At 39.6% G+C, this 24,467-nt stretch overlaps 1 protein-coding gene across 2 annotated transcripts in view; it reads left to right on the top strand.

Annotated features, from left to right (window-relative positions):
• Positions 1–1,307: 1,307 nt before the first annotated feature.
• Positions 1,308–24,467, top strand: part of lonrf1 (LON peptidase N-terminal domain and ring finger 1) — a 46,503-nt gene continuing 23,343 nt past the window's right edge. The window contains exons 1-8 of one of the 2 annotated variants that reach the window (XM_072569898.1): positions 1,308–1,832; positions 4,291–4,409; positions 6,217–6,339; positions 12,684–12,830; positions 14,511–14,736; positions 15,064–15,157; positions 17,973–18,087; positions 19,758–19,879. In XM_072569898.1, coding sequence (XP_072425999.1) covers positions 1,334–1,832; positions 4,291–4,409; positions 6,217–6,339; positions 12,684–12,830; positions 14,511–14,736; positions 15,064–15,157; positions 17,973–18,087; positions 19,758–19,879 — 1,445 coding nt within the window. In that variant the 5' untranslated portion in view covers positions 1,308–1,333. Of the gene's footprint in view, positions 1,833–4,290; positions 4,410–6,216; positions 6,340–12,683; positions 12,831–14,507; positions 14,737–15,063; positions 15,158–17,972; positions 18,088–19,757; positions 19,880–24,467 lie in introns of both variants that reach the window. The other variant, XM_072569890.1, reaches the window with a different exon arrangement.

Here is a 24,467-nt window from a genome sequence, read left to right as displayed (position 1 = left end):
ACCAATGCCCTGTATAACTGTAATATGACCTCCCAACCCCTATATTCAATGCACTGACCAAAAAAGGCAAATTTACCAGATGGCTTTGTCACTATCTTGATGAACAAGCTCTGGAGAGTCAGGGTGGTGGGGTTGATGGTGCAGGTGTACCGGAGATGTTCCCTTCTTGCAGAGCACTTTAGGGAACATGTCCGGACACCCACACCAATCAACCCGACTGCCCTGTGACCGAACATTTCAGCTCCTCGTCCCACTCTGCCGAGGACATGCAGGTCCTGGGCCTCCTTCAGCACCACTCCCTCACCACTCGACGCCTGGAGGAAGAACACCTCAGAACACTTCAACCCCAGGGCATCAATGTGGACTTCACCAGTTTCCTCATTTCCTTTCCCCCCACCTTACCCCAGTTCCAACCTGCCAGCTCAGCACCATCCTCATGACCTGTCCTGCCTACCAATCTTCCTTCTTACGATCCGCTCCACCCTCCTCTCTGACCTATCACCATTACCCCCACCTCCATCTATCTATTGCACTCCCAGCTATCTTCTCCCCTGCCCCACGGCCCTCCCATTTATCTCTCCAACCCAGAGACTCCCTGCCTCATTCCTGATGAAGGGCTTTTGCCCGAAACATTGATTTTCCTGCTTCTCCGATGCTGCCCTACCTGCTGTGCTTTTCCAGCACCACTCTCATCTTGACTCTGATCTCCAGCATCTACAGTCCTCACTTTTGTCTCGTCAGTCAGTCAGGCAAAGTTAAAAATCACACAACACCCGGTTATAGTCCTTCAGGCTTAATTGGAAGCATTGACTTTCAGAGCACTGCTCCTTCATCAGGTGGTTGTGGAGTATAAGATTGTAAGACACAGAATTTATTGCAAAAGGTTACAGTGTGTTGTAGTTGAAATTATACATTGAAAAATGCCTTGATTGTTTGTTGAATCTCTCATGTGTTAAAATGACCATGATAGTTTCACTTCTTTCATATGTAAATCACAAAACTTTTTTTAGTAATTATATTCTCAGATTAACTGTCAGTCAGGCTCCGCCCTTCCTGCCCCGCCCCCAGTCAGGCTCCGCCCTGCCTGCCCCGCCCTCAGTCAGGCTCCGTCCTTCCTGCCCCGCCCCCAGTCAGGCTCCGCCCTACCTGCCCCGCCCCCAGTCAGGCTCCGCCCTGCCTGCTCCGACCCGCCCTGTTATGAAACTTGCCGCAGTTGTTTTGTACCGTTTTCCAGGCTCCGCCCCTCCCTGTGTCACCTCCAATGACAGCTGCGCTCTGAATCACGTGCCAGTCGCTGGCACTGTGGAGTACACATGCGCGCATCACTTGAGCGATGTCGGCGGTTCCGAGCGGAGCACCAGATCTCGGACCCACCGACGTTGTCCATCCCGGGGAGAAGGCAGGGCCTACGGCCGGGAGCCGAGGGTCACTGCGGCCCGATCAGCTGGCTGGCCTGGTGCAGTGTCTTCTGCACCGCTTCAAGAGAAGAACTGGCGGGCCAAACGGAGCCGGCGTCCCAGGCGGGGAGCGGCTCGGGGGAGGATTCCTGGAGTGCGGCGGCTGCGGGGAGCTGCTGGCCGAGCCGGTCACCCTGCGCTGCGGGCACACCTGGTGTCGCCGCTGCCTGCGGAGGAGCCCCCGCTGCCCGGCCTGTGGGGAGGAGGAGGCGGCCGGCCCTCAGTCTCTGCGCCCCAATGTCATTCTGAGCCACCTGATAGCGAAATGGTTCCCGGCGGAGGTCAGCCGGGCCCGGGATAAAATCAAACTGGAGGAGCTGCTGGCACAGTGCCGCTTCCCAGAGGCACTGACCCTACTCGAGCAACTGGAACTGAGTGAGTGCGGGATACTTGGTGTGCCTTCAGATCTATGTTTAAGGTTCACTCCGTCTCTGTCTCCCTGTGACTGACTGACAACTCCTGACTGCTCCTGTTGTGTAACGCGAGTTGTACAACAACTCTTGTGTGAGCTTTGTAAACTATTCCTCCTCCAGGAGGTTGGTTGATTAGCGTTTTCTTCACTTTTAAGGTGTTGGCACTTTAATTTCTGTTCTCGGATCGTATTGTTGAAGCAGGAACAACTTCTGTTCTCTGTGGGCATGCAGCCCTCCCAAGAGGGCGGTGTTCTTGTTATGTAAACACTACTTCCAGTTGGTTACTCAAGAGTGACTGTGACACTTGCACAAACTCTCTCGTTGCGCTGTGAACCGTTTATTCACCAAGACGTTTCTTGCAGCTTCCCCCCCTCCCCCCCCCGTATTGTGAGACGTGCGTGCGATCAAATAGGCTAAAGTGGAGTTTGTAGGGCATGATGTGAAAAATGTGGTTCAGTGATTAAGATATCAAGTCGTATGCGTGTACATAATCCAGTACGAATTGCTTCTGTTAATTGTGAGACATGACTGCTTCTAGTTTTCAATTAGTCTGACTGGCAATCCAGTCTTGGATTGCCTCACACTTGCATTCTCAGATATCTTATGAAAATACCAATGTTCAATCAGACAGTTAAAAATGGGGAGAGATGCTGCTAGGACTGATGAGATCTGCTTTCCTTATCTTTCCAATTGGTGAAGGTCAAGGGTTTAGAAGATTCTGCACAATGTGTATCTCTTGATGTCATTATCTAATGCTTGAGCTTCCATAGTTCCCTGGGGTAGAGAATTTGAAAGATTGACTGAGTGATGAAATTCCTTCTCACCTCAGCCTTCAATGGTATTACTGCTATTCCTCCCTCTTTCTCCACCCCCCTCCCCATCATGAAGTTGCCTGATTCTACACTCAACTGGGGAAACATTCTATTTGTGTCCAATCTGTCAAGCCCTGTAAGAATTTTTTTGTTCCTGAGATCACCCCTCATTTTTCAAAACTGCAGTGAATACAGAACCAGATTCTTCAATCTCTTCTAATAAAACAATTTCTCATATATTCTATTCTATGCCAAAAGACAAAAAGTAATTGTTCAGCTTTTGTGCCTTTTTCCTGTTATTCGATGCCTGACGTATCTGAAGAAATAATAAGGAGGGAGGACATGTTGAATCAGTTAATTCTATTGTTCCCATGTTTCCTAATATATGGAACTGGGAGTAATCACAAAATTACTGGGAAGTTGAAGGGTGCTGAAAAACAAGATTAGAGTAGATGAATACATCTCTGTGTCCACAACGATCAAACATTATAGAGTCAATGAGCCAAAGCCCCTTTTCTTCACTGTAAAGGCTCTTATTTTGAGGCACTACTGCTTTTCAATTTCCTTCCTAGCTCCCTAAAATCCCCTTTCTGGACCTCATTGTCTATTTTAGGTCTGCCCTCCACAAAATTACTAATTGGTACTACCATGGACCACATCTAATGGCTGAACACCTTCCCCCCCCAGAAGAATGTCTTGCTCTGAGACACCTGGGACTGTAGCACCAGGAAGATAGCGTATCCTTCATGAGTCTGCGGTCTCAGAACTCTGCTTGTTCTTAAGGATTTGGAAGAAAGGTTGTCACTGGCAAGGGAGTACTCAGTGAATGGTGGCGCATGGGTAAGCTCAGAGGAATCTTGGGGTCCTTGTTCACAAATTCCTGAAGGTGGCAGAACAGGTTATTATGGTTGTTCGGAAGGCCTACACGATGCTTGCCTTCATCAGTCGAGGCATAATTTAAAAGAACAACAAAGTCATGTTGGAGCTATGCAGGACTTTGGTTCGGCCACAGCTGGAGTGCTGTGTGCATTATGAGTCTCCACATAATAGAAAGGATGTGATTGCATTAGAGTGGAAGCAGAGGAGGTTCACCAGAGTATTGCCTTGAATGGAGCATTTCAGGTACGAAGAGAGGCTGGTGAATCTCAGGTTGTGTTTTGTATTTAGAGCAGAGAAGGTTGATGGGGGATCCTAATAAAGGTGTGTCAGATTATGAGAAGAGTGGATAGGATGAATAGAAATCATCTGTTCTATCAGTGAATAACTAGGGAGCATAACTTTAAAGTGAAAGGCAGTGAGTTTAGAAGGGATTAAGGAAAACACATTTTCACCCAGAGGATGATGGGGATCTGGAATGCGCTGAATGGCAGATGGTTGAGATGAGGAATCTCACAATCTTTTACAAAGCACTTGGATGAACACTCAAAGTTTCAGCATTCAAAACTATGGGCCTAATGTGGGGAAGTGGGGCTAGTATCAGTCATAACCTAATTTCGGTGATACAGACTCGGGCCACTTCTGTACTGGATGACTGATGTTCTGTGACTAAACCTTTAGTTTGATACAGAATGTCTATTGTTAATTTGTATTTGATGTCTAACTATTTAGAACCCAGTGATGTTTGCCTACAGAGCTACAGGGCTGAATCGTATGCTGGTCTTCAACAATTCAAAGAAGCCAGGGAAGATATGGAAGCAGTGTGTTCAAGAAGGCCTGCTTGGCCAGAGGTGACTATTTTCTGCATTTTAATCATTATGTATTTCATATCTAAATAGAAACAGCAGTTTTGCCCAATCCTAATTAATTTAGTGATTAACCCAATTTATCCTATAAACCCTCTTATAATTTTACCATAAATCATTGCATCCTGTAGTTTGACTCTTTTTTTTTTAATTTCCATTGCAGTAAATCCAAATTTTAACAGAATACTATGCTTCATTATTGAAGTACTGCATTGTCAGAGCTTCCTTTTGTGTTAGCCATTGCCTGCCTGGTTTGTGTACATTGTACAATTGAATGAAGACTGCCAAGTTCTTTTGGTGTCCTGTGTAAGTGTTGATGTGTGCTTTTATACAGAAGAGTAGCAACTCCATTGTAGTCCATTTGGAATATTCCTGAGACTTGATACTAAGTGCATTGCAAGTTTATTATTTCTCTATCTCCCTCGTGCTCCACTGTGTGCCAGATTGGAAATGATTCTATCTTTTTGATGTTGAATGTCATTGCCTTCAATTATTAAAAAAAAACTTTCTTGGCATTAGTAAAGCTTAGATTTAAGCTTTTGAGTCTTCATTAGCTGGTTTTAAACTGCAAAACAAAATTAAAGCATAGCATTCAGTGCTAATATGTTTACTAGCTCTATCAAATCCTTTTGGATTTGTTTCACAAGTAATCTAAGAATCAAGTATATACATTGTGCATAAAGGTTAATAGCAATATTAACCCTGAAATAATTGTTCCTTATCATGTAATTTTATTTTTTTAAAATTTAAGTCCCCTTAAAAGATTGTGCTCGTACAAGAGTGAAATATTATGGATGCTGAAAATCTGCAATAACCAAAATTGATGGAAATACTGAGCAGGTCTCACAACATCTAAAGATAGAGAAAGATTTGGTGTTTCAGTTCAATGATCTCTTATCAGAACTGGGAAAAGTTAGAAGCGGTAGATCTTGAGCAGGTGAAAAGAGGGCTTTGGGAAGAAAAACAAAAGATATTAGATGAGGAGGAAAGAGCAGGAGTAGTCGAATACGATGTTTCGTTTGCAGTCCAAAAGGAATCGTAATGGGCAGACCAGGTAAGGATGGCAGATGTCATTCCCTAAATGACATTTGTGTACCAAATGGGAAGTCATTCAGTTTCACAAATTATGCCAGACCTGCTGAATATTTTGGTTTATCCTGAAGAATTACATGCTTATATTGAAATTTTAATCTGGACAAACTACCGTAAAGCTATTTGCTCAGGCTCTCCTGTAAATGTGTCTTGAATTGCTTTTAACACTGCCATGTCCATCTTCATCATTACCAAAGTATTTTTTAAAAAATCCATCACTGATGTCGTAACACCTGCTTGTTTTATTGGACTTTTTCTTTTTGAGCAATGCATGGTTAAGACCTTGATTCCTCTGCTTTTTGTAGTTCCAAGGGTGGTTGCTACATGTCTAACAAATGACTTGTTTTAAAAACTTGTATTTGTTATTGAGGGTTTCACACTTCAGTTGATCGCACTTTGTGTCAAGAAAGTTATTGTTTATTTGGATAATATGTGATTTAATTACCCTGAGAATGTTAAAACAAAGCAGATAATCAGAATTTGATAATTCATACTCAAGATGGAGGTGGTGTTCTGTATTTCAATAACATAAATACATTTGGATTTGACCTTTGCACACTTTTCTTTCCAGTCATTTCAAAGGGTAGATTTGAAATTCAGAACAAATGTTGTTATTGAATATGTCAGACAGTTTACAATAAGTACATTGTGTTTTGACCCCTGTACTTCAGTGTATTTAAAAAATATTTAATTTCTTTAGGGATATTTTAGAAAAGCTAGAGTCCTATATACTATGGGTCTGATTGATGAAGCTGTACAATCATTTCTTCAGTGTTTGGCTTTGGATGAAGATTTTACTCCAGCAAAAGTTGAAGTGGAAAAGGTAATTATTTTACATATCTATAGAGCTTATGCTAGTTGGCTGAGCATCACAGAATAGATATTCATTTCCAACATAAGTTGAGTACTCCTGACAAAATACATGTTTTGTTGCAGCTTTTCATCTTGTACTTATCAAGGCAATTCATGCTAATACCACTGTAAGAAAACCAAGGTTATTGTTGTGCACCAGAGTTGGCATGTTATGTTGTATTCAGGATATTGAGGCGACTTTTGGAGTACAGTACTGCTATACTAAGATATTGTTAAACTGGAGAATGTGCAGAAAAGATTTACAAGGTTGTAACTGGGCTGGAGGTTTTGAGTTATAAGGAGAGACTGGATATACTGAGACTTTTTTCACTGGAGTGTAGAAAGTTGAGGGGTGACCTTAGAGGTTTATAAAATCATAAGGAACGTAGATCAGGTGAATAACAAAGGTCTTTTACTTAGGATAGAGTCTAGATTAGAGTGGTGCTGGAAAAGTACAGCAGGTCAGGCAGCATCCGAGGAGCAGGAAAATCAAAGTTTTGGGCATAAGCCCAACCTAGGGATAGGAAAGTTCAAAATTAGAGGGCATAATTTTAAGGTGAGAGGAGAAAGATTTAAAAGGGACGAGAGGGGCAACTTTTATGAGTGGTTTGTATGTGGAATGAACTGCCATGGGAAGTGGTAGATGGAGGTACAGTTATGCCATTTAAAAGATGTTTAGATAAGTACTTGAATAGGAAAGGTTTAGACCTGTGGGCGAAACACAGGCAGATGGGACTAGTTTTGTTTGGGAAACTTGGTCAGCATGGAAAAGTTGGACTGAAGAGTCTCTTTCCATGTTGTATGACTCTGTGACAGTTAACTGAAAGCTTTGTTTAAGTTTTAAACCAGACATCAGTGTTGCCAATCAGAGTCCACTTGTCAACCAATCAGCACTCCCCTCTCATACAGCTTTGATGTTGGTTCTTCCTTTAAATTGGTATTTTTGCTAATTGCCCTGAGTGCATTTTGAAAAACTTTTGACAGAATGACATTTTCAGCAATAGTGATGTTCTGTCCAAATAACTAAAACCAAATAATGTTTCTGTGATATTAAAATGATCTGAATATTCAGGTTTATTTCATTTCAGTCTATGCAGGTGGTTTTATTTTAAACTAAACTCCATATGTTTGTATTTGGAGGAACACGGAATATTGACTATCTCAGATTTGTTCCTGGGCTACATTTTAAAAACCTTTGTTCACAGGATGTGGGCATCCATGGCTAAGGTAATATTTATTGCCACTTCACAGTTCCCTTGAAGCTGCTGGTGAGATACCTTCTTGATCATCTTCATTCCTTGGAAGTGTAGTGGATTTAATAATACTGCTGTTGGGAAGTTCTAGATTTTTGTCCAGTGACAATGAAAGTACAGCTGTATAGATCCAAGTCAGATTGGTATATGGCTTCAAAGGAAACTTTCAGGTGATGGTGCTTCTGTGAATCAGTTGCCTTTCTCTGAGATGGTGGCAGTCATGGGTTTTGACTGCATTGCATCTTGTAAATGGTACAGACTACTAGTGAGGTTTTGGTGATGGAGAGATGCCAGTCAAATGGGTTACTTTGTCCTGGATAGTGTGGACTTTGAGTATTATTGGAGTTGGCTACATCCAGGCAAGTGGATTGTATTCGATCACACTGCTGACATACGCCTTAACGAAGGTTGACAGTTTTTTGGGATGTAAATACTTACCACCTGACTATCCAGAGTTCCTAACTTCTGACATGCTGTTGTAGTCAGTATTTATATGGCTAGTCCAATTTAGTTTCTGGTCAGTTATAACCCCTAGCATGGTAATGGTGGGGAATTCAGCAGTAATGATGCCTTCGAACATCATGGAAAAAAGATTATATTCTGTCTTGTTGGGGATGGTCATTTTCTGATTCTTGTGTAGTACTTTTATTTCTCACTTACCAAACTAAACCTGGATGGTTAAATATGGTTGGATCTAGGACAATGTCATGAAGGATTTGTGCAGTGATGTCTCAGCACTGAGATGAGTAATCTTCAGCAATTATAATGTTTTTTCGTTCTGCTTAGTTTGACTTCACTTTGTATAAACTAAGGCAATAATTGACAGATTTGTATTTGTCCTGCTTCTTACTTAGAGTAATAGAGATGTACAGCATGGAAATAGACCCTTCGGTCCAAACTGTCCATGCTGACTAGATATCCCAACCTAATCTAGTCCCACCTGCCAGCATCCAGCCCATATATCCCTCCAAACCCTTCCTATTCATATACCCATCCGAATGCCTTTTGAATGTTGCAATTGTACCAGCCTCCACTTCCTCTGGCAGCTCATTCCATACATGTTCCACCCCATTTTGTCAGATAGATTTATTCCTTTATTCATTCATGGGATATGGGCATCATTGGCGATGGCAGTATTTATTACTCATCCTTAATTGACCCTAAACTGATGGCTTGCTAGCTCATTTCAGAGAGTAGTTGAGCGTTGACCACATTTGTGGGTGTGAAGTCATGTGTGGGTTAACCCAGGTGATAATTGACCATGTTATCAAGTGGCATCTGCTCACTGGTGCTCAGTTTGGGCTCTGTGAGGATAATGTAGCTTGTGACCTCAAAGCAAACTTGGTCCAAAAACGGATAAAAGAGCTGAACTCAAGTTGAGGTGAGCGACATTGTCCTTTGATATTAAGTCAACATTCGATTAAGTGCAACAAGGAGTCCTGAAAGACACTAGTGTTTAAAAAGAAATTGGTTCACTAATCAATGGTTTTATGATTACGTCCAGTTCCAGATTTATTAATTGAATTTAAATTCCATCTGCTAACCAGGGCATTAGCCTGTGCCTCTGGAATACTTGTCCACTGACAACCATTACAACACAATTATTCCCATGTTAGTATTGTAGCTGTTCTGGAACAGCTCGGTTTGGGGCACAGTGAATTCTGGAGTACAAACCTTCAGTACTATTTTCAAAACATTGTCAGGGTCTCTGGTGTATCCAGAACCTACAGCTGATTCTTGAAATCACATGGGATAAGTTATTCATTGGACATAACAATCATTTTACTAAAATATTTAAATATGTATGACATTGTTTTGAGTTTGAGACAGAAGTTACATTTCAGATGGTGGTTAAAAGCTAAGTCTTGCTCATGTGACTACCTCTTGATAAGGAGCTTTTGAGACTTGGGTAGTACATTAAGTACTGAAACAATGTGATGTGACTGCTAGAACTTGAAATAAAAAGAATGCCAGAAGGTACTTCCAGGCCAGGCAACATCTGAGCAGAGGGAAACCAAATTAGTTGCCCAAGTATTCCAATTTACAAGAACCCTCTGACTCCATTTAGATTGCTGATGTGCTTTCGAACCCTAAGGAAGTTCCCATGGGAATGAATCTGTGGTACTTGTATAGGAAATTTAAACTACTGATTTTCAGTTTTACCCTCCCCGGATTGTTTTGTAATTGGTCAAAACCATGCTGTGAGTTTGTATACTCACCCTGTTTTGTCATAGAGTATTGGCATCGCTGGCCAGGCCAGCTTTCATTGCCCATCTCCAATTGAGTGTCAACCACATTGCTGAGGGTCTAGAGTTGGCCAGAGTAAGAATTTCAGGTTTCCTTCCCTTTAAGCACATTAGTGAACTAGGTGGGTTTTTACAACTATCAACATGGTAGCAAATTTGTTAACTTTTAAAATTCCAGATATAGAGTCAGTGGAGGTTGAGCATTTTCATGGGGGATAGCATTTGATGAGAAAGGGGATAAGGGATTGTCAACATGGTCAGCAGTGAGGTTTGTATGAACTTTAATACATAAAAAATCATCATAGATACTTTTTGAGGAAAACAAATTACTAAGATGAAACAGAACTGAACATAGCAGAACTAGCTCAAACTTTGGGATATTTAAATTCTCATCAGGGCATGGCAACTGCTGCTTTAAAAAGTAGATATGATTTGACTTTCTTCACTGATATTGACTGTAATTCAGAAGTTGTTTTTGGGTGCTTTCAGCATTTCTGAAGAAATGGGAATTGGAAATCTCAGCCAGAAAGTAAATGGGAAGTAAATTGTAGTGCAAAAGTATGAGTGGAATGGCAATTCTAACCCTGGAAGATTTTAAGCTATTGTTTCAGGTCAGTGACTTTACATCAGAAAGATGTCTCTCAGAAGTTGCTGATTAACCTGCTGACTACTACCAGATTGCTTTTTCATTATTACAATTGCTAAGTAGCCTGCAAATACTTAACACTTCCAAACTGATTCACTTGAAGTACTTACGTGTCTGAAACTTGTGATTAACTTTGAAACAGCTTGATATTTTTATATAAGATGGCATTTAGATCTACGAGGATATTAGTATTGACCTGGTCGGTGCAAGAGTCCATATGTATGTTTTGTGACATTGTGGTCAAACTCTACTTGGTAATGGAACACATTGTTCACTTTGAACTCCATGCTGCTATTCAGAAATTGTGTAAGATATTATGGCTCATCATAACAATTCTTACACTCTCTAAAAATCTTTAAAGAATTGTTGCAGCATTTAGTAATTATTCTTTGAGAATTAGAAATGATATGAAGTATTTCCAATAACTAGTAGATCTTGTAGTTTTTTTGTCCCTCCATGAACATTTCATGAAGCTATTCTCCCTGCTCAAATTATGATGGAGGTTGAACCGTTGATTTATAGGCCAAAAATTGTGTTTATTTGTAATAATGTTGCAATAATGGTTATAGAATGATGAACAAATGGGGTTGCAATTAGTGTACAACATTCACTTACAACTTTTCAAATATAGAAGTGGTTAGTGTCTGCAGCAAGACCCAAATACTCTCTTCAAGCTTGGACTGACATGTACAAGAAATCGAGATTAATGAGAGAATCTAATCATCTCCCCATTAAAATCCAACATATTTACCGTTGTTATAAATAGCATGGCTCCAGCAATACTTCAGATGTTTCATCTCATTGCCATTCAATAGCATTACCATCATTGAATCTGTCCCATCCACATACTGGTATCCCATTGCCCAGTTACTTAATTGTATTAGCCATATATATACTGTATAATATGTCAGAGATGGAAAATTCTTTGGTGTGAGTAACTTTCATGCTAGCTTCCAGAGCCCGTCCATGGGTCAGAAATGTGATGAGGCATCACTGTTTATGTGCAGCTCCATTCAGGACAAAGAGTCATCTGATCTGCATTCCATGCATCACCTCAAATATTTCATCTTTCCACTAATGTAAGATGACAAATAAGAGTTATGTTATCTCTTTCTTTATTAGTGAGCTTTGAGAAGACATGTAGCTCAGGTTGAGGTTCTGGATGTAAGTTTACTTGCTGAGCTGGAAGGCTCATTTTCAGACATTTCATCACCATACTAGGTAACATCGTCAGTAAGCCTCCAGTGAAGCCCTGGTGATATAGCCTGCTTTCTATTTGTGTGTTTAGGTTTCCTTGGGTCGGTGATGTCATTTCTGGTTTTTTTTTCAGGGGGTGGTAAATGGAATCCAAGTCAGTGTGTTTTTTGATAGAGTTCTGGTTGGAGTGCCATGCTTCTAGGAATTCTCGCACGTGTCTCTGTTTGGCTTGTCCTAGGATGGATGTGTTGTCCCATTTAAAGTGGTGTCCTTCCTCATCTGTATGTAAAGATACATGAGAGTGGGTCATATCTTTTTGTGGCTAGTTGATGTTCATGTATCCTAGTGGCTAGTTTTCTGCCTGTTTGCCCAATATAGTGTTTGTACAACCAGACGTGTGAGAATTCCTAGAAGCATGGCACTCCAACTGGAACTCTATCAACAAACACATTGACTTGGATCCTATTTACCACCCCCTGAGAAAAAGAACAGAAAATGACATCACCACAGGAAATGCCATCACCAACCCAAGGAAACCTAAACACACACACAAAAAGCAGGCCATACCACCAATGCTTCACTGATAATGTTACCTAGTATGGTGACAAAACGTCTCAAAACAAACCTTCCAGCTCAGCAAGCAAACTTACATCCATTATCTCTTTATGGTAAGGATCTTAAATTCTATTCAACTATTAAAACAGAACACATTGTTGATTGATTAAATGCTGAGGACTGGATTGGCATTGGTAAGAATTGTTGTAGGAGATGATATCACTTACCCAGCTTTTTGTTTTGTAATTTGTTTGCTTCAGGTTTCTGGGCATTTAATTTCTAGCTAATTTACTAACATTTATATAAAATTTTACAAAGTGAATAGAGTTTTAAAAAATCTATGTAATCTATTATAAAGTTACTGATTATCCACAACACATTTAGTAATATTGCAATATCATATTTATACTGTGTATAGATTTTGTGTGATTTATTGTCACCGGTTCCTGAGAGTATCAAAGAAGGATTGCAGCACATTAGGAATGAAGATTTGCCAGTTCACTCTCTCACCACTGTAGGCTGCTTTCGAAAGGCATCTAACGCCTCAGAATTTATAAATAATGAGGTAAATGATAGCAATATGTTCTCATTTTTTTTATTGTTATGCTCTAATTTAGTGTCAGTTTAAGCAACTGTGCAAACAGTATTTACAGTATATAAATACAGGACTCATTAGTTCTTATTTAGTGAACTGCAACTAAAGTATTGCATTATTTTGTGTATAAAACCACAAACATGCTGTTAAACACATGATTTGAATGTTATGAATTTTGATGCCATTAGCATGACTCAGTTGGCACAGAGCAAAGTTATTGAAGTAAACAATATCAAGCAGTCGAATGACTAATTTAATATTTCATCGAATCCCTTTAGTGTGGAAACAGGCCATTTGGCCCAACAATTCCACACTGACCTTCTGAAGAGTAACCCACCCAGACCTATTCCCCTACCTTATTACACTATATTTCCCATGACTAACACACCTAGCCTACACACCCCTTAGCCCTATTGGCAATTTAGCATGGTCAATTCGCCTAACCTGCACACCTTTGGACTAAGGGAGAAAACCGGAGGAAACCCATGCAGACACTGGGAGAATGTGCAAACTCCACACAGTCACTTGAGGCTGGACTCGAACTCTGGTCGCTGGCGCTGAGAGGCAGCAGTGTCACCATATTTGCATTCAAGTTTGTTGCCTAAGATTACTAGACACTAAATTATATTCAGCCACTTTCTTAATATTTTTACTTCATTTAAACAAATTAATTTTAATATCTCATCTTTTTAAATATTGAGGATCTATTATTGTTTCATGTGCATCAGTACCACACCAATGTCACTCATATACAGACTATATGTGATTGAAATGGGAACTGGTTATCGATGCACTAGAAATTATAATATATTTTGGTGACTAAATTAATGTGGAAGCATACAGTGAAAAATAGAACATAAGTTCCACAGCTGTAAAAATACCAGGCATCTTTGCTGGAAAGAAGTGACAAAATGCGATTTGTCATGTCCTGAGTTTATACACCTCTTAATGCATTTAGAAAGACCTCAAAAAACACAACATCTTGTATCATGAGACAAATTTTAAAAAATGACATGAATAATTGTTTTTAACAAGTAACGTAAGGTTAATTTTTAAACTGCGTTCTTATTTCATTATTGAATGTTCTAATCTACTGGTTATGCCAATGGATTAACTCTGAGGTTGAGTTCATGTTCTGCCAGAACATGAAAATGAATTTATAATTGTTTAGCACAGAAAATTACCAGGAAAGCTAATATATTAATTTTTTAAAAATTCTTCATAGAAGGGAATCTGCCACCATGACTGTCTGGGCTACAGTTGACTCTAAATTATGATTTACTTTGAAGGCCTTGAGGCAACTCATTACGGATAATTGCTGACTAACCAATATCATTGTAGTAATACTCACATCCCAAACAAAAACTACTAAAGAGCTATGGTAAAATCTAATGTACCCAAGTATTTTTATGCTGTTGGGTGAATTAGATAGCTATAAAGCTAATTCCTCTTACATTGTTGTTTGTGAGTTACATTCAGTATCATGAGCAATTACTGTATGCTGCCAGTGAGATAGTGAAAACTGATCGGGGCAATGTGTGATTGAAAGAGATTGAAGTTTTGACACATTTTTACTGATGTCAGTTGCTTTAAGTGATGTTGAATGGTTTAGCATTTTTGTACGAATAAATTTTTGTTGTGAATCAGCAGATATCAAGCATGACAAAAAACTCAGAGGGAGAATTAGCATATTTGAGTTGGACTCGATCTGTTCAGTTATTGCGTAGGGTGGAGAACCTTGTTGGTTTGAAAAGGATTTCTTCAGTCCCTCTGCTTTCATGCAAAGAAAAGGCAGTTCTACTGAAAAGAAAGTTGCCTTTTAGCGATCAAGAAATAAAGGAAACTGGCGATGCAAAGATTAAACACCAAAAGCGGGGTCAGTTATTCTATTTCAGTCTTGTAATGCAAGTTCATATCACCATTTTAAGATAATTTGATAACTCTAAGCCTAACTTTCAATTATTTAAGGAAACAAGTAAAGCTAATTATACACCATTAATACCTCCACCATTTCTTTTGAAGTGAAAACTTGAATGTTTATAAAAGAAAATGGTTTGTAAAGCTTTTTTAAATCCACTTTGTTGTCAAAGTAGTCCTCTTCGGTAGTCAAATTATCTATTCCTGTGACTGAATTGAGAATATTTAGTTGTGAATGATCATTTTTATTTTTAACTTTTCTTATTTGAAATGTGCTTTTATTCAGATACTGAACAACTGTTCCATGCACTACATTTTGAGAGAACGTTAACTAAGGATGTAGTAGATGCAGCAGATTTTGAGTGTTCTCTTTGTATGAGGTAGGAAAACATTTATTTGAAATGACAAATATATATCAGAATTAACCTTTTAGTCTGCAGCACCTCTGAGATCTATCTTGCCCCAATAATTCTAAATTTCAAATCCAGCATCAGTACTAAAAAGGGAGGTAACTTTACTAAGTAAATACCAGACCAAAACATTTATTTTAAAAATAATGCTTTTTTCTGTGGGTTGACTTGACTAGACAGTTTTTCTGAATTGCAATTTTAAGAGGGCTTGTACTACATAGTTTTAAATTATTTCAGATTTTGCCCAATCTTTTCTTTTTTAAAGATGCCCTTGCTCTTGCATTTTGTTTCTTTGCCTGCTAACCTTTATCAAACTTCCTCCTAGCCCCCCAAATCTACTTTATCACTTTTTATATTACTATTATTGGGACTAGATTGGGTTGGGATATCTGGTCGCCATGGATGGGTTAGACCGAAGAGTCTCCTTCCATGCTGTACATCTCTGTGACTCTAATGTTAAAGCTGTTTATTCATTGCATGCTTTTCTTTTAACTTATAGCTTTTTTTTGTACTCTATTCATCTCTGCTTTGAAGATCCTTATAGCTACTTGGTCAACTCATTGACTAATTATTTTACTATGTTAATTTGGACCAATTCCTTTCTTGTCTCACTGAACTTTTTCAGTCCAGTCCTATTTTGCAGTCCAGAGCTTTGTTTTTGACAAGACTTCTTTGGCGTACTGGTATTTTTGCTGGACTAGCAATCCACTGGTTGGAGTCATACCCTGCACAAAGGATAATGATTGTGGTTTTTGGAGGTCATTCATCTCAGTTCCAAGACATCTTTCCTCTGCTACTATTAGCACTCGCTTTGCCATTTGCTTTGGGCACCATGACTTTATGTTCGACTTCATTCTCCTCCTATTTGTCATCTGCTTAAAGAACATACTTCAGTTCTGAAGAAAAATAATTGCACTTGACATATTAAGTGTTTCTCTCGAAAGATGCTGCTAGATTGACTGAGCTTCTCCGGTATTTATTTCACATCTGTCAAAGAATTCTTCAGGATAATATCATAGAGTCAACTGTTTTGAACTATTTCAGCTATGATCTTCCTTTCATTATAAAAGCAGCACTCTTGATTTGCACCACAAATATATCCAGCAGTGTATACCATCTGCAAATGCACTGCAGCAATTCACCATGGTTGCTTAAACAGTGCCTTCTGAATCCGTGGCACCTACCATATTAGAATGTCAAGGAAGGTAGACACAAGGGAACGTCACCGCCTTCACGTTCCACTCCAGGCCACTCACTTTGAAATATATCACCCTTCAGTGGTCACTAGGTCAAAATCCTGTAACTTTCTCCTTAACAAGATATATTTACACAAGTGGACTGCAGCAGGTCAAGCAGCCAGCTCATTGCCACCTTGAGGACAACCCGAACTGGACGATAATTACTGGCCCAAGCATCAAAGTCTACATCTCTTTAATGAATATAAATAAATAAATAAAAATAAAAACTTCTGTGATTATTCTCTAAACCTCATGTCAATTACTTGTCTCAATTGTCTCTCTTTCACAGGGCTACAAGGGTTTGTTTTGTTGGGCGGCACGGTGGCACAGTGGTTAGCACTGCTGCCTCACAACGCCAGAGGCCCGGGTTCAATTCCCGCCTCAGGCGATTGACTGTGGAGTTTGCACATTCTCCCCCTGGGAGTCTGCGTGGGTTTCCTCCACAGTCCAAAAATGTGCAGGTTAGGTGAATTGGCCATGCTAATTTGCCCGTAGTGTTAGTGAAGGGGTAAATGTAAGGGAATGGGTCGCTGTGGATTTGTTGGGCTGAAGGGCCTGTTTCCACGCTGTAAGTAACCTAATCTAGTTGAACGAGGAAGGAATTCTAGATGATACCATTAGGCGTTTTGACTTTAACCACTAGGAAGGCAATGGTGTAGGGTCTGTTAATTTAGAGACCAGGTTAATGTTCTGGGGACTGGGTTCGAATTTTGTCCAGGTATATGGTGAAATTCTAATTCAATTTAAAAAAAAAAGTTTGGAATTAAGAGTCTATTGATGACCATTGTAGTTGGAAGAACCTATCTGGTTAACTAATGTCCTTTTGGGAAAGAAACTGCCAACCTTGCATTATCTGGCCTCCATGTAACTTCAGATCCTCAGCAATGTGGTTGACTTTTAACTGCCCTGTAGGCACTTAGGTGCGGGCAATAAATGCTGGCCTAGCCAGCAACACCCTCATCATGAATTTAAAAGAAAACACGCATTACCAGGACAGACTGAAATTGGTAAAGTTAAAATTATCCATTATTGTTGACCTGCTGTGCATCTTTGATTATTTTGAAGATCTCTGCCTTTGTTTCACTTTTGGGTGTGCAGTTTTCACAATAATACCATTTCCTTTATTCCATTCCATTGCCACTGAAATCATCTTAATGCAACCCTTGCATTCTGTGGCTATGATGTAATTCTTTCATATCTTTTTTTTAGCCCTCCAGATTTTAGCCATATCAGTTCATACTTTGTAAATATTACGTTTTGATTTGAAAGCTTTTCATGTTTTCAAGTATACCACTCAATCTTGACCACAATTGTTTTTAAATATATTTTGTTCTCTTTTTAATCTTTTTCATATTTTTTATTTCTTAAAGCCTTTCTTTCCTTTCTTCCTGATTAGCTTATTCTGTACATTTGAGACATTAAGAGTTTGTAACCTTTTTATATATTAATATTTCAGTAAGTACCTGTAGTTTTCAATATGTTTAACTCCATAATTTGGGGGCAACTGCAATATTGTGATTTTTCTGAATTCGGTACTTTTTTTTCAGACTGTTCTTGGAGCCCATCACGACACCTTGTGGACACACCTTCTGTAAATGTTGTTTGGAACGGAGTTTAGACCACAGTCCACTATGCCCACTTTGTAAAGACAGCCTAAAAGTAGTAAGTTGTAGACCATACTGATTGTCTTATTGTTTTATAATGGTCACTATCTGATATTTACACACAAGTTCCATTACAAAAGACTCGTGCACGCAGTTGTGACATGAAATGCAGGCTTCTTTATTAAGTTTCACCAATTTACATCCCCTTGACGATCTGGTATTAATTTTAAACCTTTCATGACCGTAGAAAGCTGATCTTTTTAAGCTTTATCTAATGGTCAATAAAAGTTGTTTTTGTTTTCTCCATTAGATAATTTGGAATGTCAAACTCTGAATGCAGGCCTATATTGTCATGATGTCAGCAAAACTGGCATTAATGTTATTAAAACTTTTATTATACTCAGATTTTCATGTAAGATGGAATCTAGCACTTCAAGATCAGGACTAGCTGTCAATAAACCTTCGTCACAAATAGAGAAGTAAGAGCATGCCAGTGAATAAGATCTTGGCAGATCTACCCCAGGTCTCCACTCTTTTATGCCTCCTCTTCAGAATACTCAACTTCTCTATTTCAAAGATTTATCTACGTCCTCTTTAAATACTTTCAATAATCTATCTTCCATAACACTCAATTGAAAATGCCAGACATTCAGTATTACCTGGAAAAAAAATTCTTCGTATCACAGTTTAAAGTATGTGCCCCTTGTTTTGTAATTTCATCAGTATGTGTTTTGTTTTTGATCTCAGCACCTCAATAAGATTGGTATTTTTGCATTGTGGACTTGTAAACCATTGAGCTGACTTGAATCTACTCAGTCATTTCACATGGGATCTGTTTATAGGAGGCATTTCATGACATTCTGTTTTAGCCCATTAAGAGCTAGTTGTTGTCCATGTCATAAGTAGACAAGTTTGCTTTCTGTAGTTCCATCTCAGTGATACTAAATAGCAATGAACATTTAATAAAAATATAAGTCAAGATTGACTACACGAAGCTCTGGCAAATTGGTAATCTAGTTTAGCATCACAGTAGTACAACTCCAGAGCTTGATAAGAATTGTGCTACTGTGTTCCGTGTACTAGATTCTTTCTGTAAGGTGATATTGGACTTCATGGGAAATCCTGTTGGCTCAGCATTGGGAATTTGCAGGATAACAGGTGTTCTGCTTAATCAGCAAAACTAATATTCCTGGGAATTATGGAGAATTTTGAATGACAGTTGGTGGGTTCCTTTATTTGCTGCACGCGGTTCCATCCACGCAATGGAAGAAAGAAATCAACAAGACTTTGTCTCACATGTCATGATTAATGAGACTCACATTTTCTGTGTCTTTTCAGATAATTGAAATGAAGTTCACCCAATTGTAAATGTCTCCAGGCATTAATCTACGCCTCTGGATTACTAGATTAGTAACATTACCACAATTGCTACCAGTATTGTAACTACAGTATGAAATGCATTTTTCAAGTGGCACATAATGAAATTTCTCTTTTATACAGTGCAAAATCTCTTTGATTACTTAGCCATCCTCTCCTCTGCATCTCTTTCTCTCTTCACTCCTCTCTTCACTCCCCTCAACCCCATAAAAAGCTCTCAGAAGGTACTTGTAATGTAGCCATGGACCAATTTAAATCGAGTACCCCTTTGGTTGTTGACATCTTTACCTTTGTGATGGGAATGCTTTACATAAGAAACCAAGTATTTTTAAAAAGTATTTTTCTCTTCAGTATCTTGAAAATAGGAAATATGCTGTCACCTATTTGTTGGAAGAAATAATTGCAAGGTATCTTTCTGAAGAACTGTGTGAAAGGCAAAGGATTCATAATGAAGAAACTGCAGAACTTTCAAAGTAAGTTATTAATCAAAAATGTAAAAACCGACAATCCTGTTGAGCATGGATTGACCTAAGGATAGCAGGGAATCATTATTCCGGATATATTGTGAACTGCAGTATATATTTGTAAAATCGATAAAGACTAAAATTTGTCGAGAAGTCAGTGGATTATTGCTATTGAGATCATTATCATAGGAGATTTTTAAATATCCAAAAATCAGAATGATGTGATGAGATGTTCTTGGTCAATTTTTTAAAAAAAGACGCTTTCGACACATTTGTAATGAAGCAAAACAAATATAGGTATGGAATTATTGAGAAATGGTGGCCTAAGAGTTCACAGTAAGAATAGGCCATTTAACTTCATGCTTGTTGTACCGTTACAAAGAACATTGCTGATTTATCTGAACTTTTGTTTTATGCAGTATTACCGTAGCCTTTAATTTCCTTAGCATCCAAAAATTAAGTATATTTAATTTGGTACTTGATCATTAACAGATTATCCACCATTCTCTTGGGTAAAGAATGCCAAATATATAATACAGCACAGAATAGGCCCTTCGGCCCTCGATGATGTATAACAATTTGAATAATCTCTTCTATTGGTACTAAATTATGAACTATTTTTAACTGTCCCCTGCATCCTGGATTCCATAACCGTGGAAGTATTTTCTCAACATCTACTCTCTAAATAATCATCTTTAAAACAAAAAATTCAGTATGATCATCTCCATTCTTCTGAAGTTAGTGAGCTGTAGGCTTAGTCTGTATCTATTCTGTCTCCCCACTTGCCCAACTTGTCTATATACAGGTTGTTCTCCAATAGCGCTTGTTTCATCAACGTGGTTTGGCTTTAATGCGATTGGTGAATTGGGGAATATTTTGATAACGTAAACTCCTGTTGGCTATGATGCGATTCCATCCCTGGCTCAAGGTGTCGTACTGTGCGGAAGAGTGGATTCCACATCAATATCATCATCTCAGTCTGCTCCCCCTTTTTGTGATGAAGGGCTTCGTAAAAGGTGCAGTATTGCACTTAGTAATTTTAGGTCCTGTTTTTGACAAATCTTCCATGAAGAATATGGAAGAACAAAGTTGCAAGAATGTCGACAGGGAGCACCTATGAGAATAAAATTGCGGTTGGTCACCGTAAAAGACAGGCTCTAACATTTGAACAGAAGCTAAATGTTATAAAGTGTTTTGAGTGTAATGAAAGAGCATGTAATATTGTTCGTGCAACAGGAATGAAGAAATCTATGCTATGCACCATTAGAGAAAACGTGGAAAGGATTAAACAAGCTGCATTGCTGGAACAAGTCTGAGTGCTAGCAACTTTGAGATAACCAGCAAAGGAACTTGAGATGGAGCGGCTTCTAAGTGTGTGGGTAGAAGATCAATCAAAAAAGCAATCTGGGACTACCTTTCTCACTGTAAAACAGAAAGCCTTATCAATTTATGAGGACGTAAGGGCAAAAACTGAAAATCTTGCAGATGTGCCTGACTTCAGCGCTAGTAGTGGCTGGTTTGCTGATTTAAGAACACTATGCTTTTCATAACACAGTTAAGCTGCCAGTATAAATGAAGAATTGCGTTGTCATTTCCTTTGGTGGTGAAAAAATTGATTGAGGAAAAAGGCTACACCTTAGATCAAATCTTCAATTTGGACAAGACAGGTTTGTACCAGAAATGAATGCCATCCAGAACCTACCTTGCCAAGAATGAAGCACACGCTCCAGGCTATAACGTTGCAAAGGATCAAATGACTGTTGGGTGCTAATGCGTGTGGAGACCTAGAGCTTAAGCCTGCAGTGGTGTATCACTTGCTAAGCTGTGAGCCTTGAAAAGTTACCTTAAGGCCACTCTGGGTGTCTACTTCAGACCAAGCAAAAGAGGTTGGGTGATAGGGCAATTTTTTTCTAAACTTATTGTTGATATTTTCGAGGATGTTTTTCAAAATTATTGCAGGAGAAAACATTTGGATTTTAAGATTCTTCTCATTCTGGACAATGCACCAAGTCATCCTCCCACCAAACATGAGCTTTCTGAAAACATCAAAGTCTAGTTCTACCTCTGAACACAACCTCTTTCATTCAACCCATGAACCAGGGTACAATAGCAGCTTTTAAAGCTTATTATTTAAGGGGGACATTCAAGAAGCTGATTGCAGCTACTGAGGGGGATAATGAGGTAAGTGTTCTTCAATTTTGGAAGAGCTTTAACATTAAGAATGCTAATGATATCATTGTGGAGGCCTGCAGTTATATCAGTAAGGACTGCTTACATGCAGTTTTTTGGAAGCTTCTCCTAGATTTTCATGATTTTAAAGGCGCTGAACAATCAGAGGAGCAATCAGAGGAGCAATCAAAGAACATTGTGATGCTCTTGCAAAGCAAATTGGATTTGAAGAAGTGGAGACTAAGGATGTCAAGGAGTTCCATTGTGAAGACCTCTCCACAGCTGAGTTTTAACAACCTGTTGCTGCAAGGGAACTTAAGGCTCGAGATGAAGACGATGAGGCCCAGAATGCAGTAACACAAGACTTTCCAATTCTCTTATGTTTTTATTCTGAGAGAAGTTGAGAAGTAGTTACAGCTCTTGGATGACAATGACTAGAATGCAGCAGGATAACAGTTTGTGGCATAAAGTCTTATCTGGCACTCTGTAAACAGCTTCTTGAAAAAAGAAAGATGGTAAGGCACCAAAACCGAGAAGCCTTTTTTAGGCCAACCTCCAAGGAACAATGAACCACACCAGTCCACTTCTGGACAAAATACTTTATTTTGTCATAAGCCTGCACTCAACTGCACCTGAAAGTAATGATGATGCCCGATGATGACCTTCAGCCCTGTCTTAAACCGTATTGTAACTCAGCAAACTCAGAAACCCTTTAGTGTTATATTTTAATGAAATAATACAATTAATGTATGACTAACATTTATCTAGACTGTGCTATTGTTTGTTTTAGGCTAACTAGTATTTTTGTTTTGATCTTTACTGATATTTTTGGTGGTTCGCTCCTAAACCTGTTTTTCCCATAGGTCCCATAATTTCTTTTGTACAATTTTCTATAACATGAGGTTGCATGAGAACACAACTACTACGTTACTGCAGAACAGACTATAATTTCTTTCCATCCTCACTACTAGTATTCCCATCTAACTTTGTATCGTTAATGGACTTGAATATGTTGCTGTCAGTCTTCTCATTTAAGTCATTTGTATGTTTATAAGTTAATGAGGAATATCACAGATGTACAGCACGGAAACAGACCCTTCAGTCCAATTCATCCATACTGACCAGATATCCTGAATTAATCTAGCCCCATTTGCCAGCATTTGACCATATCACTCCAAACCCTTCCTACTATGTTCCCACTCGGATGCCTTTTAAATGTTGCAATTGTATCAGCTGGCAGCTAATTCCATGCACTCGCCAACCTGTGTTTAAAAAGTTTCCCCTTGGGTCCTTTTTAAATCTTTTCCCCTCTTACCATAAACTTATGCTCTCCAGTTTTGGTCTCCCCAACTCTAGGGTACATACCTTGTCTATTTAGGCGAAGGTGAGGACTGCAGATGCTGGAGATCAGAGTCTAGATTAGAGTGGTGCTGGAAAAGCACAGCAGATCAGGCAGCATCCGAGGAGCAGAAAAATCGACATTTCGGGCAGGAGCACTTCATCAGGAATGAGGCTGGGAGCCTCTGGGGTGGAGATAAATGGGAGGGGGTGGTGCTGGGGAGAAAGTAGCTAAGAGTGCAAAAGGTGGATGGAAGTGGGGATGAAGGTGACAGGTCGGAGAGGAGGGTGGAGCGGATAGGTGGGAAGGAAAATTGGCAGGTAGGACAGGTCATGACGATGGTGCTGAGGTGGAAGGTTGGAACTGGGGTAAGGTGGGGGGGCGGGGGGGGTGGGGGTGGAGGGGAAATGAGGAAACTGGTGAAGTTCACACTGATGCCCTGGGATTGAAGTGTTCCATGGCTGAAAATGAGGCATTCTCCCTCTAGGTGTCAGGTGGTGAAGAAGTGGTGTTGGAGGAGGCCCAGGACTTGCATGTCCTTGGCAGAGTGGGAGGGGGAGTTGAAATGTTGGGCCACGAGTGGTGTAGTTGATTGGTGCGGGTGTCCCGGAGATGTTCCCGAAAGCGCTCTGCGAGAAGGGGTCCAGTCTCCCCAATATGGAGGAGACTGCATCAGGAGCAATGGATACAATAGACAATAGGTGCAGGAGTAGGCCATTCTGCCCTTCGAGCCTGCACCACCATTCAATATGATCATGGCTGATCATCCTTAATCAGTATCCTGTTCCTGCCTTATCCCCATAACCCTTGATTCCACTATCCTTGAGAGCTCTATCCAACTCTTTATTAAATGAAGCCAGAGAATGGGCCTCCACTTCCCTCTGGGGCAGAGCATTCCACATAGCCACATAGTTTCTCCTCATCTCTGTCCTAAATGGTCTACCCTGTATTTTTAAGATGTGTCCTCTAGTTTGACACTCGCCCATCAGCGGAAACATGTTTCTTGCCTCCAAAGTGTCCAATCCTTTAATAATGTTGTATGTTTCATTCAGATACCCTCTCAGTCTTCTAAACTCAAGGGTATACAAG

This window comes from Chiloscyllium punctatum, chromosome 1 (assembly GCF_047496795.1).
Source record: "Chiloscyllium punctatum isolate Juve2018m chromosome 1, sChiPun1.3, whole genome shotgun sequence".
NCBI classification, from domain to species: Eukaryota; Metazoa; Chordata; class Chondrichthyes; order Orectolobiformes; family Hemiscylliidae; genus Chiloscyllium; species Chiloscyllium punctatum.
Note: the sequence above shows the minus strand (reverse complement) of the source record. Positions and strands in the feature narration are given on the sequence as shown.